General features: G+C 37.8%; 1 protein-coding gene across 5 annotated transcripts in view; it reads right to left on the bottom strand.

Annotated features, from left to right (window-relative positions):
• The window catches only part of ARFGEF3 (ARFGEF family member 3), a 176,615-nt gene that overhangs the window by 94,687 nt on the left and 64,531 nt on the right, over positions 1 to 17,397 (bottom strand). For 2 of the 5 annotated variants that reach the window (XM_072825090.1, XM_072825098.1), the window contains exons 6-9: positions 12,856 to 12,987; positions 9,241 to 9,363; positions 5,717 to 5,759; positions 3,337 to 3,415 (exon numbers count right to left, since the gene is read on the bottom strand). In XM_072825090.1, coding sequence (XP_072681191.1) covers positions 3,337 to 3,415; positions 5,717 to 5,759; positions 9,241 to 9,363; positions 12,856 to 12,987 — 377 coding nt within the window. The remainder of the gene's footprint in view (positions 1 to 3,336; positions 3,416 to 5,716; positions 5,760 to 9,240; positions 9,364 to 12,855; positions 12,988 to 17,397) is intronic. The other 3 variants (XM_072825091.1, XM_072825092.1, XM_072825095.1) reach the window with 3 other exon arrangements.

Raw genomic sequence — 17,397 nt, 5'->3', positions numbered from 1 at the left:
GGTGGGAGAAGTATCAAATTTAGCTAATAGAAATTAAAGGATTTCAGGTAGTAAATCCAGAAGAAACTGTAAAAGATGTGAAAACTCAACAAGAAGAATAAAGAGAATCACCAGATTGAAAGCAGCCAAGAGCTTGGGTCCACCTGACCAGGTGGCCTTACAGGTCTCCTATTTAAGCTTCACTAAGCATGCTACACCCCAGCTCCCTTAGCCACAGAACACTCATCTCAGGGTAATGGAATCATGGTGAGAAAGACCATACTCAAACATGGTGAAGAGTCTCTAAAGACAGAAGCATAACTGGAGAATTGCAATGAAAAACCAAGCTCTATAAAATCCTATAAAAACCAGTAAGCTCTGTGACAACATGTCTAAAGCTATCTTTGAGCCACAGCCCAATGAGAAATCCTAGAAAAACATGTATGTGTCACATGAATTACTTTTCTCATTTAAAGCCTATTCCCAAGTCATATGGTTTGGAAATGTTTTTTTCCCCCCAGTGACTGATACACATTTATGACCTTTAGTCTGTAATATCTGCACATATGCATTTGCAGTGTTTGTGCAATGTAGTTTCCTAATGATCTACAAATGTCTGATGTAAGAAGTTCAATGTCTCAAACTGCATCATAAACTAAAGTTAGCACTGACAATTCTAAAAGTAAACAAACCATTTGAGAGCTAATATTTATCAAATATTTATTGTTAGGCACTAAGCAGTTAAAAAATTCCATTTATCCCAAAACCTCCTAAAGATACCAATACTGAATGTCTATAATAATTACAACAGGCATACCCTTGGACTGTTCCAGGTATACCAGGTCTTATGGTCACTCTACAGATAGCGGTCCCTACAGCTCATGTTAGAGACATCCAGGTTTTAGAGCGCCATGGAACTTGAAGCCCTTACTGGACCTAGCTGAAGACTTTCCTGACCAGTGAACGATGGTATGTTTTCAATCCACCATTCATAGACCTACAGAATTGTTCTGACTTATCTTGGTGGCTAGTTTTCAATTATTAATAGCATAAGTACCTTGAGCTTTTCTAGCACTTAATATCTTAGTTTTCTCTTAGCAAACTACTCAGGAAAAAAAAATGTATAGCTTATTTTCTCCCTTGCCTGCGAAGTAATGAACATAGCCTTTATATTTTTCAAAGTTCTGATGGTCTGTGTTTTATTCCCTGATAACGCTAAGATCTGAGGAGGGCACAGGAGCATCTTTGACAGCTGGCAACTGCCTCGTTGCTACCAGCTAGCTGTGGTGTTCCCCTGGTGAACACAAACAACTTCACAGAATATTGGAGTCAGATGAGGACTCTCCACAACGGTGACAGAACAATATGAAAGCCAATCCAAAAATAGGCCTGAACAAAGATTTAAAAAAGGAATCCTGTACAACCGCAGAAATGACCAAATATCATCCTTCCCTGTGAATTAATGCTGTTTCTTCTATGATTACAGCTCCCATCTGTTCCTGCCATCATTTAAATAAAAATTAAGATGTCCCATACCAGGAAGGCCCCTACTTTCTGACAGCACCCAATCCTTGAACAGATCCTAAGTTCGGGTCACCCACTCTAATAAATCACCTCACTATGGTTCAAATCTAGGACAATCCCTTCTAACATCCTTTTACTGGACACCCTTGGCTCCGTATAGTGTACAGACTCCCTCACTATTACAAGTTCATAAACCAAATTCTCTCAGCCTCAGGTAATCTTTGGCTATTGGGAATCAACTATCTCTTAAGTAAATTTTCTCATTTGATTCTTACAAAAAACCCCTAACATATTTTATGTTTTTATATTTCACTAGTATTATATGACATAAAACAATAATAAATGTTAATTATTTTATAGGATACATAAGTTTACAGTGGTTGAGAGCTCTGCCCAAAGTCAAGAGCTAGTAAGGAGCAAAACAGAGGTTTTACCCAGCTAATGCAATGATGATAATGTAGTTGAACCAATAGTGATTAAACACTATACATGATTATATCTTAGGATAAAAAGCCAATGAAAAACATCCCTCAGCTCTGATATAACAGCTGGCTCTGCTATGAAGGCGAGAAACTAGGCAGGGCTGGGGAGGAGTGAGCACTAGAAGAAATCTATACCCTGGTCATGGATGGGTAGAGTGAATATATAAACTGAGCAGAGTACAGGGGAAGCCAACTACACATGCCAACTGCTTTTCGACATATCCATTCTGAGGAAAAACAATGCTCTGCTTAGGGTGTAGGGGTGAGAGAAACTTGAGGTGGGGCTATGGAAGAAGTGCTTTTCTTTTTGGCTTACACTATCTATGGATTAAATAGAACTCTTCATTTTTTAAGTGCCTAATATGAAGGGAGCTTAATTTGGTCAAAATGTGCAGGTAACCTAGAGGAGTGATGGATTAGATCATCTGATATAGAAACTATTGGGCAAAAACTTTGAGTCATTCTAAGCTTAGCTTTAAAGACCCCCTAAGTTTATTTAAGAAGAAACAAAACCCCAATAAGTTTCTACAATTTTTCCAGCAAAGTGAGAGACCTCATTAATGTTTCAACTAGACTGTCTTCCAACTTATTACTATATATAAAATTTATAAATAAGTTTTATAATTTATCAAATATTCTAGTTCATAGTAAATTATACTGTCTTTCATGACTCAAAGGGCATTTCAGAATCTTATTTTGTTACAGAATTTTGCAATTAACTATGTATGTAGCTGGTAGAGACTCTTCATTTCATCTTGGAAAGTCTAGTTCTTTCATGATTTGACTTTATTATAGATGCATAAATTAACAAGTTAACTTACCGTATAGAAAGTTGGAGCAGTGGACAACATCTATACGATCTAATATCAATGATTAAACTGGCATGTAAAAAAATGAGTATATAAAAGTCAGAATAATGTGTTCTTTTCAAAAATATGCATGTGAATTCACAGGCTGGGGAAATGTTAGAAAAATATAGAAAGACCATGGAGTCTGTCCCTGACATTCAACAGAGGTCAGTGTGAAGACTCATTTTGAGTCATACAACTGGGACGTGCCTGGGTTACATCAACTAGCTTTGTCACATCAACTACTCTACTTTGTAAGTAAGTAAGTCTTCTTTGTAAACTATTGTTTTCCCATTTCTCATGAGAAAATTATATCCTTCAGTCATGGTATTTAGTAAAGTAAGCTTGCCCAAAGTCACTGAATCTATTTCTCAGGAGTGACAGGTGAATACCAATGGGGGAACCATTGTTCTTATAATCTGCAGTTTTAGGTGAAGCTGTAGACAAAAGTTCTCAGAAACAGACCACTGGTGAATAAGAACACCAATGTGGAAGGCACTTACTTGATGGCGGCTTGCAGCTTCTCACACAGAACGGTGAGCACAGAGACAAGGTCATCACAGAGGGACTCAACTGTTGACCCTTCAAACAGAAGAGGTTACAAGCATTAGACACGGGCAGAGAGCCCTAGAAGCTTCCTCAACAGTCCTTCCATCCTCTGCTTTTAATGTCTTCAGGACTGAAAAGCTGGTTTTCAGATGCTGAGCCTCCCTTAAGCCACTAAAATTATCATAGAAAATACAATTATTCGTTTCTAATGTAAAATACTTCAGAAAGAAAATAATACATTGTTTGCTATTATAAATAAAACTCATTCACACTTAATGGAAGGATATTTGATTAAATTAAGAAACAAACACAGTTGACAACAATTTTCTCAATATTCAGGCCAGCAGGCTACAATGTATCCCTTATTCTGACCTTTGGAATTTCTGGATCTTTTGAGCAGATCTGAGTTGTATCAAAGAGAGGAAAAACTGGCGGCATGAAAGAAAGGTGGTCTTTTCAAACTAAGGAACTAGGGAAAGAGGGCAAAATAACTTAGTCACCATCTCTACTATTTTAACCCACTGTCCAGCTTCCCAGGGCACACAGTTGCTAAGAGAACAATGGCAGAAAAAACAATTTTCCCTCCAAATGTGTTCATGCCCAGAAACTAGCAACAGAACTTCCACAGAAGCCCTGGATGTTTTATAGAGAGGGTGAAATTTAGAATCTGTCCAAGTACTGGTCCGCAAGTTGCTTACTGTGTGAGCTTGGGAAAGCCTCAGTTCTCCCTTTGGTGAAATGGGAGCAGACAATCCCAAACTGACAGAATTGTTGGGCCAAGTGAAGTAACAGGTGGAAGCATTTGTTTTTCTTACAAGAAACACCTTCAAATATCTATACAAATGTGGCTGAGTGTATGATAAATGCAGAGATAAAAGAATGACCATGAGGTCAGAGAAGTTGGAGAAAAAATGGCAAGCACAGAAGACCGAAAATGATAGTAAAGTCAGAGGAGGACAGGAAAAAGAAATGGCTAATCCTGAGAAGTTATGGTCTTCCACGCAGAATGACTTGACACGTTCCTCATTTCTCTCCTTCATTCTGTTTCTCCTAATTGTGGCTGTTTGACTGCTTTTCAAAACTTTTTTTTTTTTTTAAGATTTATTTATTTATGATAGACAGAGAGAGAGAGAGAGAGAGGCAGAGACACAGGAGGAGGGAGAAGCAGGCTCCATGCAGGGAGCCCGACGTGGGATTCGATCCCAGGTCTCCAGGATCGCGCCCTGGGCCAAAGGCAGGCACTAAACCGCTGCGCCACCCAGGGATCCCCTTGACTGCTTTTCTTTCCCCTTTCATTGTCCTTTCCATCCTTTCTATAACCACCCCCATCCCCACCTTTTCTTATTACTAACATGCAAAACTATCAAAGAAAAGCAGATTGCCCAGTATTTTTTAAATTACTGAATAAAGGGGATCCATGGGTGGCTCAGCGGTTTAACGCCTGCCTTTGGCTGCAGGGCGTGATCCTGGAGTCCCGGGATCAAGTCCCACATTGGTCTCCCTGCGTGGAGCCTGCTTCTCCCTCTGCCTGTGTCTCTGCGTCTCTCTCATTAATAAATAAATAAAATCTTAAAAAAAAAGAAATTAAGAAAAAAATGTTTAAAAAATTACTGAATAAAATCTGAAATATATTTAAATTTTTTAAATTAGATGGTCTGAATTTTTCATATCTCTTTCAGAAAATAATACTACCAAAGTAAAAAACAAAACAAAACAAAAAAGCCCCCCCCAACCCAAAAAACAAACTGCTTGTCAATTATATGTGGACCTTTATTTTTCCTTTTCCTCTGGGTCAGAAATTCTTTACCTTGATTTCATCTCCCACTTAAACTGAGCTGTTTGTCCTACTGCCAGATTTCCTGTGAGATTCATTTCTCTATATTAAAAAAAGTTGCATTTCACAAACACTTGTGGTATTAGTAGCTCAATGTCAATCAGGTTTCCACAACCCTCTATCTAATTCTCATTTTAACAATTAATAAGCTTGGCTTCATGGAGAACAAAAGAAACCAATGACCAAAATAATAATAATAATAATAATAATAATAATAATAATACCCACAAAAACCTCCAGCCTCCAACAGGAAGGTATATGAAGAGTTGCTATCCTTCACATAGTTGGAACGGTAATCGGTGGGGCTGGCAGAGTGCAGGACCAGAAGGAAGATTAAGAACCAGCTGATGAAGTAATAGCTGGGAAGCCGAAGTTAAGCAGAACGTCCTGAGAGCTCCCTGGGAGCCCCTACTCACCCCTTTCATCCCCAGCGCCAAGCACAGAATATGCATCCTTCTACCTGGTTTTTAAACTGAACTAGCAAAAATCAAATCCAATACCTTGATTCCTGAACTCCTGTGGGACATCCGGGTTTTCAATGATCTAGTAAGGGAGACACACCACAAGACAATTAGAAGATTTGCGCACAAAAATCCCGGACTCTTAGACAATGGAAAATTCAAGGAAACAAATGTCATTCTGAGTGCTCTGGGCTCACCTAACTCTCCTAAGTGCACCCTCCAGGTCTTGATAGCATTTCATTACTCATGGTATTTAGGAAAAGACTCTAATGTCTGGAACTGAGCTCATCAGGTCCTAAAATATTCATTCAAGAGTTTGCAATCTTCACAAAGGTTTAAGTCCTTTACACACTGTATGATTCCAGTGTGCTTAGCTAGGGCTTGGAGCTACCCCTGCGTAAACTGGTGAGTTACCTTTGCACAGATAGTTTGTCCCAAGGTCACAGACAACACTTTGATTGGCACCTAACAAACACAGATTCTTAGTAATAAGAAGGATCAGGTTCCTGAACTTTAAAATACAGGTCTGTAGAAAGGTTCTTCGGTCTCCCTACCTCTGAGCACTGGGACAGAAGAGGGTATTTTCATTCTAATCAACTACCAGACATATAAATCATCCCAGGACACTGTTTTAACTTATTTAAACTTGTTACAGGGGCATATTTTTACTATTCTCTGTTCATCAATTTGCAAGCTCAGTTGCTTCCATAGCATTCACTGAAATCCTATGTCAATGTCTACAGCTCAGAAGTGGCTAAATAAGAGTATAGAACAACATTTTCTGGAGGAAAAACATCTAAATCATATTTAGAGAACAGGAGAAACACTACCACCTTCCCCCTAAGTATTTACGTGTGGCATTTTTGCTTTTTGAAATTAGTAACTTATAATCTAATAATAGCTTTCATCATCTAAATAATTCAATAATTCAAAGTTTGATAATAACTCCAAGATCCTGATGGTACAAAATCAAATTGCATAATCTGTCCTGGGAGTAGGGGTAGACATTAGGTTGATGATACAGTTGACCCATGAACAATGTGTGAGTTGGGGGAACTGATCACCCCATATAGCCAAAAATCTGTGTGTCACTTTTGACTCCCCTAAAACGTGACTACTAAGAGCCTATTGTTGACCAGAAACCTTACCAATAATATAAACAAGTCAATTAACACATATTTTATACATTATATGTAATATATTCTGTATTCTTATCATAAGGTAAGATAGAAAAAAGAAAGTGTTATTAAGTTTTCTTAATTTTCTTTTTTTTTTTCTTCATAAGGAAGAAAAAATACATTACTGTATTTATGGAGAAAATCTGTATATTAGTGGTCTCATGTAGTTCAAACTCATGTTATTCAAAGATCAACTGTAATCAAACATTACCATGTTAATGTTTTTGCATTCTAGATTTATTTTCTTTCCATTGTATTTAAGTCTTCCTAATTGTGACATGGCTCATGATTCTTTCCCGTGATGGGTCATGCTACACATTACACATCTTTCCTAGGTAATGCTAGGTGCGCCATGAGAGAACACGCAATCTCCTTTTAATGAAACTTACCATTCCTATAGACCACTTCCTTTTAAAGGCTTTTTAAAAAATTACCATTTTTAGCTGACAAAACTTATGTCTCCCTCTAGTAGATATCACATATGCTTCAAATATTAGCATCCTGAGAATTACTTTTCTGGGTCATGGAAGCATCTCTGGGGACTGCATGAGTAATAGAAAGGAAATGACAGGAAATACTAGTTTTCCACCTAATTTGGGATCTTGCCTCAGGCTGGGTAAGTCCAGATGGTCAGTGATGAGCAGGCCAGAGGGCTTATTAGACACATAGTATCACAGACAGAGGCAGACAACCCTCTAGGTTCTTTTTTTTTTTTTTTTTTAATATTATTTTTAACCAATCTCTACACCCAACATGGGACTCAAACTTGTAACCCCGTGATCAATAGTTGCATACTCTGGGTTTGGTCCACACCTCTATAGCTCTCTACCTGTTACCTGTCTCATGGAAGAACAATGTGAGCTAAAAGGCTGAGTCATTTTACTTGAAACCTAATATTCTTTTACTTAAAATTTTAAAAAGATTCAGCAAAGGGATACAATTAAAATCACTTTGATACTACAAAGTTTCATTTAAGTGTTTCATGTTAAAACATGAAGATACCATTAGTATTATATTACCTCATCACATTGCCATTTAGTAAGGATGAAGTACGAGTACACAATTAATATAAGATTTTCAACGTTTAAGGTTTATTTCTATTACAATGTGCTTTAATGTTTTTTCTTAAGTGTTTTTTTTCTGTAGCATATTTTCTATTTATAATTTGAATTTCTTTTAAACTATTATTTCCATGCTACCATATTCAAAATACTAGTTTAAATGAAGTAGTTTTTAACAAAGGGTAACCTAAGGAAATAGCATCTCAAGATAAAACAATTTTTTAATAGAAACTTGGGCTGTGGACATAGCAAACATTAAAAAAAAAAATCAGTATTTGCTTTTTCAGATTAGTGTTGCTTTTTCAACCCTGTCTGTCACAGCAGGGGTTAGGAGCCCAGGTGCTTAGTTCTGGCTCTTTCTTTCACTGATAAGCTCATGCATTTCAGATTTCAATTTCACCTCTCTGGGTTTCATCTTCCTCATCTGTAAAATGAAGGGTAAAAGAATTTGACTAGGTAAACCCTAAGGTTTCATTCAACTCTAAAAATTAGAAGATAATTGAAAGTAAAAATTAGAAATGATTTCAGTTGAATATGAGATCTTAACTTCTGTAAAGTTAATTTCTGAGATATTTCAGACTACCACTGAGATTTCCCATTCTAAAGAATAATAAAGTGTTCATTTCAGAATACTTCTTGCAAATTTTAAAAGAATTTTAATCTGAATTATTCAGAAGCAGATAAAAAAGAACCCCACATACCTATTTTAAAGAAGAATCATCTCTTCACTAACACTCCCCAAAGATAAAATATATGAGAAGCCAATTACATTTATATTTTTCCCAGGGAATGCTCATTTTAGACAATCTGTTCAAATTTAGATCAATAAGCTCCAATGGCCTTCAACGACAGAGAGAAGGCAAACTGAGCTTCATTCACCCTTATGGCACCAGCACGGAAGACCTACTGGCACAATCTTTTAGTTAACAAAGAGAAACACACACTACACCTCAAACATGTAATTAATTGCTGTTAGTTTTTCCTAATTTTGAACTTACTTCTAGTATTAGTTAATGTGTCAACACAATATTTTTATGTAAAAGTTTTCAACCTGAGTTAAAAAAAATGATTAAAAAACAAAAGTGAATCACAAAATAATGACTAGAAAATGATAGGAGCCATAAGGAAAAAAGGACTCCGAAAACTTTAAACAGGCAAAAATATATTTAAGGAGCTTAGTTTGTATAAATAAACATTCTTCTAAACCAAGCAAGCCCCTCCTACTATTGCAGTAGGAAACAGCCAGGGCAGCAGGTGGGGGAGGGAGCGCTGGGATGTGGGACACACCGCATGCAGTTACACACATACCGGCAAGGCTGCTCACCGTATTCTCCTGCCTTTGTCGTAACTGTAAAGTCAAGTCACTCAGCATTTGACTCAGAGTTGCCCGCACAGCAGTGTTTATACTACGCTGGTGACAGCTACATATGTAAGTCTCAATGCACACCTGGTAAAGAAATAAGATAGCAACATACACGCTCTGTGGGTATCAGTTGGTTCCCGACATGCTTTGGAATTGACCAGAGAGGATAATAAATCTCTCTTAAGTAGAAAGTCAGCCTGATTGAGGACTAATTATCAATGAGTACTAGAAATATTTAAAATCTTGAAAATTTGTTTTTAAGCCTCCAGGCAAGTCACCTTTTTCCTAAAGATTACCACTCTTAGAACTTACCCAGAGCATCATTAGAGAATGCAAATTAGTGATTTTTAGATATGCCAAGTAATTCTACCGAGAGGAGTTGCAGGGGGCTGGAAGTTAATCAGGAAAACCTCCGGCCATGGCCAAACAGAAACAGAATTTACTCACTCCTGAGTTATGAATTATGGGGAAAGGGTTACTGAATCCCTTTCTCCTGCACTATAAACAAGCTCGATCTTGGGTAACTCTCTGGCTGGGCTCTTCTGGAATCCTGGTAGAGGTGGACCATGGGCTGGGTTACCAAGCAGCATGGCTTAGGGTGAAAAGTGTCTCTCAATTTCTAAGTTGCATCTAAATTGAGAACAATGTGGATGGATTTTAAAAATCTGGTGAGAAGTTCAGGTTTGGGTTTTCTGGGCGCATCTTGTTGCTCACATCCTCCGAGGGACGTCTGCCAGTTCTGTTCACAGACTTGTTAAGGACATTCCACTTCCTTAACACAGTTGAAACATGGAGGCTCGGCAGCCAAGGTGACTGCACCCACCGGGGTGGCTCTCATCTTCTTGCTCTGAGGCTGGCATTTGAGAGCCACAGACTGGCTCTGAACCGCTCAGAGGCAGGGACTCCTTCCTGTGACAGAGAAATGCCTGCCAGGGCCCTGCCTCTCTTCCCTGTGTGTATCTGCTGAGCAGATGTAATGCCACTTGTGGCCTATTTGGGTCTTGCAAGTCTGAATATCAGGTTGGACCTGAGAGGACTCCCCGATGACTGCAGCATGGAAAAATCCCAATTTGGGAAAAAAACAAAACCAAAACGAACCAAAAAAATCAAGCCCAACCCTCCTTTGATGATGATGATGTTTAATGTCAGGACTTTTTAGATTTTACTGTCTCTTAATTCTTCTGGAAACAATGGAGATGGGCATAACAATAAATGTGCGCTTTAAATTTACTGCATTTTCCCTCTATAAGGTAGGCCATCCTTTCCTGTTTGCTAACTATATTTAGACCCACAAAAAGAAAAAGAAGGGATTTAATGTACTGAAATTATTTTTCTAGGAATAACTCTGAGTTTATCTACGATAAAAATAAAGTGTTCTCACCTCAATGACAAATTTAATTTGATGGATGAGAAGTGAGATGGGAGAGATCCTAAGTGTTAACCTTTGTTGCCACTACTGTCTACACTGGAACTTCTTGTCAGGCTTGTCATAACCTTTTTGGTAAAATTAATGATGAAAAAAGTAAATATTTTCCAACAGTTTAATTTATCTCCTATTGGATGCTGAATAGTCCAAGTGAGCATTTAAAACTCATAAATTTAATTGGAAGTTGGTTTAGATTAATTCATTTTTATGTAAAAAAGAAAATTCCAAAATATTTATTTTTCTAATTACCATTGAAGGGCATGTAAGTTTTAAATTCATTTTCTCCAATGATGATGGATTATAATGTACTTGAAGCCACAAATTATACATACTTAGAAAAAAAGGTGTCTTAATCTTGGAAGGCTTATACTTGGCGTGTCATGAAATGATGCACAAACCCAGGAAATAAATCCAAATGAGTGCAGGGTTTCACTTTGATGCAACAAATTCTCCGTAGTGTAATTAGGCACAGCAGGACTATTCATGCCTCAAAATTTAACAGTTTTCTTTAAATCCCACATTCTCTCCAGAAGCCTTTATAGCTGCTGATCTTTAAGATCTCTGAGCACTAAAATAAATTTAAGGGGGATTTTGAAGCTGTAGAAGTATTAAAGATGAAAGAGTAGCTATTTTGAAAGCTGAACTCATGCTCAATATAAGCATGATTCTTTTAGGTACAGAGAGCTATATGAGCTATACAACCTCCCTTCAAAAATTTTATCGGTCACTTTGGACCCATGAAAGAAAGCATGGATGAGGAACTGGAGTTTATGTAATACGTATGGTTCAGTATATGGGCAAGAACTTCCTAAATACCAAATGTGTTTGAGTTTTAATGTCACCACTACCTCTTTTGTTCAGTTGCCTCTACCAGGTGTACAACACTTGGAGTGACTCATTGCATGCTTACTCTGTTTTTAAAACTGAGTGGGGAAAAATTATAGAGGAAGACAAACCATGAGAGACTCCCAAGTCTGGGAAACAAACAAAGGGTTGCCAAAGGGGAGGTAGGTGGAGGGATGGGGTAACTGGGAGACAGGCGCTAAGGAAGACACTTGATGGGATGAGCACTGAGTATTATACTATATGTTGACAAACTGAATTTAAATTTTTAAAAAAGGGAAAGGAAACCCTAAAAAACAGGTATTAATCTGGGGTGCCTGGGTAGCTCAGTTGGTTACCGAACTGTTGATCTCAGCTCAGGTCTTGATCTCAGAGTTATGGGTTCAAGTTCCAAGTTGGACTCTGTGCTGGGTGTAGAGCCTACTTAAAAAAATGGGGCACCTGGGTGGCTCAATGGTTAAGTGTCAGCCTTTGGCTCAGGTCATGACCCCGGGGTCCTGCATCGGGCTCCCTGCAGGGAGCCTGCTTCTCCCTCTGCCTATGTGCCTCTCATGAATAAATAAATAAAATCTTTTTTTAAAAAAAGAGTGTTAATCTAAGAAGCTCATTCTGCTAAAGCTGGATGTGTAAATATTTACTGGATAAAAGGGTATCCTTTTTAAAAAAGATTTTATTTATTTATTCATGAAACACACACACACACACAGGCAGAGACACAGGCAGAGGGAGAAGCAGGCTCCATTCAGGGAGTCCAATGTGGGACTCGATCCCGGGACTCCAGGATCATGCCCTGGGCCAAAGGCAGCTACTAAACTGCTAAGCCACTCAGGGATCCCCCAAAAGGGTATCCTTTTAAAAATAAAAATGACCACATACCTGATAATATCACTATTTTTAAGTCCACAGAAAGAAATGCTGTATCAGCTATCTTGACATATCCTAACAAAAAGTTTCTCCTACTTGCTATAATAATAATAAACTGGTAAACCAGTAAGGGTCATCGAGCTAGGTTTTCCATGATAAACCTGACCACTGTGTTCAAGGCCAGTGATTTTTCACTTCATAAATGTTTTTCTGCCTCTATCTTGGAGCAGTGCTAACATGAGCACAGTGAATCAGAGAAGGTAAGAGAATACCAAGTCCAAAGGCAGGCTGAGTTTCTGGGAAGAGGCTCCTCAGTTTCTTCTTGCAGTACTTCCAATGGCACTTCTACCTCCCCATGCCCTTTGCTTTCGTAGAGCAGAACTGACACTTAAAAGTCCCAGTTCTGTATCTCTGCCAGAGGCTCAAAGGGCCAAGTCAAATACCTTGTGAAAAGCCCCAGGCCCCTGATCTCCAGGGAACGCACGAAGACACAGGGCAGTGAGGAGTTTCGTAATGGACATTTTGACCATTTCATGCATTTCTGGACGTCCAGCTTTATGGCATGCTAGACACAGCTGAGGGCAAAACCACAAAGAGTTAATGAAGCAAAACAAATCCAAAAGGCAGAAGGAAAAAGAACAAGAAAACACAAGTCTGCAAGCCATACACAAGCAACAAGAGTCAGTAGTATCATCAAGTAAGGGACCAATAAATAACAGTACGAGGTTAAGAATCATTATTATTAATCACCGGGGTAGAATCATTATTATTAAGTATGAAGCAGCATAGTAGAATGTCATAGACATATAACATTGGCCAAAGTGATAACAAATTTTAAAGCGGCTGCCACAAAAAAAATTTGTTTATCTTTGCAAAGTGGATACGACGTTCACTTTGTTAAACCATGCATTTGCCTTCTCTTTCCTATCTGAACAGGGCTGGTGGCACAGTTTTGTTAAAACAGTGCATGATACTGAGCACTAACAAGTTCTAAACAGAAGAGCTATATGTTTTCAATTGGAAAATCTTTATGGAGATGAAAAATAATTTACGGTGATAAAAAACAGGAGATCAAAAATTAAGCTACAAGAAGAAGAAATGTCTTTTTATATAGGGAATAATATGATGAAAGCTTGTTGATCACATTAGAACCAAAACCAATTTTGATTGTTACTACAAACCTAAACCTTACATTGAATCATGACAGTTCAGTGGCCAAGCCATTTCTAGGTGAACTGCTGTAACAGGTGGGTATGTGACAGAGGGCACCTCATCATATGGTTCCTGCTGGTTGTGCGCACACACATACAGAGTGAATTGAAGTTATTTTATTATTCCTAAGAAACGTGTGTAAGTAAGTCTATCATGCTAGGTTAGGAAATTTGTTGGTTTTCCTTTCAGAAATTTTTAAGGTGTCCAAGCATATATGGACAACTCTGATTGTGACTTCTCTCCTCCTCTTCATATTCTTCTTGGCTTAAGCTGGCTTATTAAAATGGCCTTAAGAGGCCTCAACCCTTTAATTCCTGCACCTTAGTCTACAGAAGGTCTATTGAACTTTACCCTTTGCCCTGTGAAGCAGCCCAAAATGAAGTAGAGAGGATCTCTGCACTGCTCTCCATGTCTTCTAACTCCAAATAAATTCTTCAAGAGCTATGTAAGTCAGACATTCCAGGGAAAGGTGGAAAGTCTTTGCAAAAGGACTAGTTTGCTCAAAGCCTACCCGGCAGCAAATAACCAAAGAACAGACACCTCAAAGGAATCAAATCAGGGTCAGTAAAGAAACAGGCCCACAAGGAAGAAAGAAAGTGTTTCCAGAAGGAAAAGTGGAGACACTCCTGAGAACAGGATTTCCTTACTTCATAGGCCTCAGCCAATTTGAGACCATAATCTGGGCTCCTTTGACCAATTTTCTTGCCAGGAGGTGGGGTTAGAGAGAACATAACAAACAAGATGCTTCCAAGAAAAACTGACTGGGTCACCTATGCACTTTTCTTCTGGATTTTATCTGCAGACTAATCTGCTCCTTAATTGTAGAGAATATTTTATTTGCTGTATGTCTCAGGAATAATGCTATTACATTTAAGAAAAGAAAAGAAAAGAAAAGAAAAGAAAAGAAAAGAAAAGAAAAGAAAAGAAAAGAAAAGAAAAGAAAAGAAATCATTGGACACTCAGGAGTTAGCAGTAAGCCCAATTAAAAAAATCCTTTAGTGACAACTAGAATCATTTGGCTTGGAATTGGAATATTTGGCAGCAGGTCTTCAGCCTTCATGGTTTTAAATTCCCTTTGGTAACAAGTGATACTAAATAAAACTAGAAACATAAAAACATTAGATCATCTGATGCTAGTATAATGCTCATAAAATATAAACTGAGTATCGATATATAAAGATACCCAAGAAAGAGGCATAAACCTAACAGTCACTTGAATCTATGGTCACAAAAAACGTAAAATTCACCAATACTGCTGCTTCATATGTGAAAACACCATACAGCCATTTTCTAACTAAGCATCGTGGTAAAAAGCCAAGGTGGATAAGACTCCTAAGAATTTCAGTTGGTTGCCAATATTATGATGGCAGGATCCTACCAACATTTTTAAAGGCTGAGAGCAAGGAAGCAATATACCATAGTGGTTAACAGCCCATATTTGAAATATAAAAAGTCTGAATTTGAATGTCTCACTGTAGAAACTTGGACAAGCAAATTATCCTCACTTTTCTTGGGATTCTTTATCTGTCTTCGTTGTGGGAAAGATGAGAGGAGAATGTACAAAAAAAAAAAGACACTACTTATTGACATACCCTAGGGACTCAGTGGCTAGCAGCTACCATTATTATTAGTTGGTTATTATTATTAACCAGTGTTTTACAACTGAGGGATAGATGGATAGATGGAGTCAAAGAGGCAGGACCCTAAAACTAAGAATCTTAAAGAAAAAAAAATGGTCTTTGAGATAGACTTTGCTTGAACTTAACAAGATCAAAGACTGGAAGTTTCCCATAAGTCAATAAGGAAACCAACAAATACACATTGATCAACAAGGCTTTTTCATTTTGAAAAATCCCACAGAGGAGCCTAGAGCAGGCATGAGAATATACCCTGAATTTTTCCAATGAAACATTAACCATTTTCAAATTTGCTCTACAGACCTTCTGGCTCTGGCTTCTCTTCTTCCTTTATCCAAAGTCCTTGGCAATTTTTATTCCTACAGCTTTCTCCAATATTAAAGTAACTACTCTTGGAAAACTCAACAGCAATCTGCTAAATTGGGCATCGTACTAAAAGAAACCTTGGTCTAGTTTTCAACCAATTAAGAGAAGTATTATGTATCCATAGAGAGTTTTTATTTCTGATTAGTCATGAAATTGGACAAAACACATACTACATATTTCATAATTATCCATTTCTAAATTTGATGATTTTCATATTCCTCCTATATCATGGAAAACTATGTTCTGAAAAACTTTCCTTATTACAATTTAATTAAACAAGTTAAAGATAGACATACAAATAAAGGCTTTATTTACATTTTACATGTTTAATGATCCTCTTACAGTTTCAACAGTGCCTTGGGGAAATGGGCTCATTTTTCATAGTTAAGTACACATCCCCATTTCCTGATCAACAGGTTTCAGGGTAAACACTGTTCTTGAGTAAAAGTCAATGTGCATCAGGGTAAGAAAGAAGAGAATGTCTGGATTCTTTCTCAACATTTCCACAGGAGCTTTAAATAATTGATTTTAAGGTGTTTTTTAAATAGTTTCCCAAGCTATAGCAAAAGTGACAATAGAACTTTTTTTTTTCCGTTAAGTTACTTATTTTTATGAAAAGTCCAGATACAAGTAAGAAAACTTCTAGGAGTGAAGCACTAGTTTTAGGCTAAAATGTCCTGCTTTCAAAACCAAGATGCAGATTTTCAATGAGCAGGTGAGAAGCACCTGAGAATCTACAAAATCACTGCGCTTAAATCTACAGAATAACTTTTTTTGTGGCAGTATAACTTTCTTACATAGTTCTTTTCGTTGATGCTATTTTTAAGATCAACAGTCTTACTTAAAGCTGAGTAACAGTCTTAATTCCATCTGCAAAGTTCATTCCCCTTTGCCATATAATCTAACATATTCACAGTTTCCAGGGGTTAGAACATGGATGTCTTTACAGGGAGAGGGTTTTATTTTGCCTGCCACCAACCATTGAAAAATAATTTAAGTGACTTCTATGGTGAGAACTGAGAGGCTCTGAGCTGTTTTGCAAATTTGAGGAACCATGAAGGCCAGTGAGAAAAATGTTTATTCCTCTCTTGTGTAGCTAATGTAAATAATGATTTCAGATGGTTCTATTATTATTCTTTCTTAAATTGTCTAAACATTATTCATCTAATAATCTAGTATTTGTAACTACTGATCCATATGCTTATATTTATAAATTGTTGCTATGCTTTTCACATAAATAGATCTGCTTATCCTGTGCCAGATTACATAATTACAGAATGGGGTAGAGGCATTCTCCCCCTTTTTAAAGGCTGACAGTGGGCCTTATGGCTTCAGAAGCAACAGTAGGACAGCTCTGTAGCAGATTAGACTGTTAAAGCATAAGAAATACACCTGATACATGTCAAGCACTGACAAATGGGAAGGGAAAAGTGTAGAGGTGATCTGGCAGGAGATGAAGGACAAGAGGGATGATAGGAGAATCAAAAGCCTGCACTTACTGAGGGGTCACCATAGAGGGGATGCTGCTGGTAGGTTACCATTTTTGGGGACAGGGGCAGCTCTTGCCTGGGTTTTGGACCATTTAAAATGAGAGTATGCTGACACATGTGACACTGCTTCTTAAACTTGGATAGGCCCATGAATCACAAGGGAGCTCTAATTAGAAAACAGACTTTTATTCATGGGTCTGGGGGTAAAGCCTGAGGTTCTGCATCTCTAATAAGCTCCCAAGTGCTGCTGATGCATCTGGTTGGTGGACCACAGTCTGAG

Source organism: Canis lupus, chromosome 1 (genome assembly GCF_048164855.1).
Source record: "Canis lupus baileyi chromosome 1, mCanLup2.hap1, whole genome shotgun sequence".
NCBI classification, from domain to species: domain Eukaryota; kingdom Metazoa; phylum Chordata; class Mammalia; order Carnivora; family Canidae; genus Canis; species Canis lupus.
Note: the sequence above shows the minus strand (reverse complement) of the source record. Positions and strands in the feature narration are given on the sequence as shown.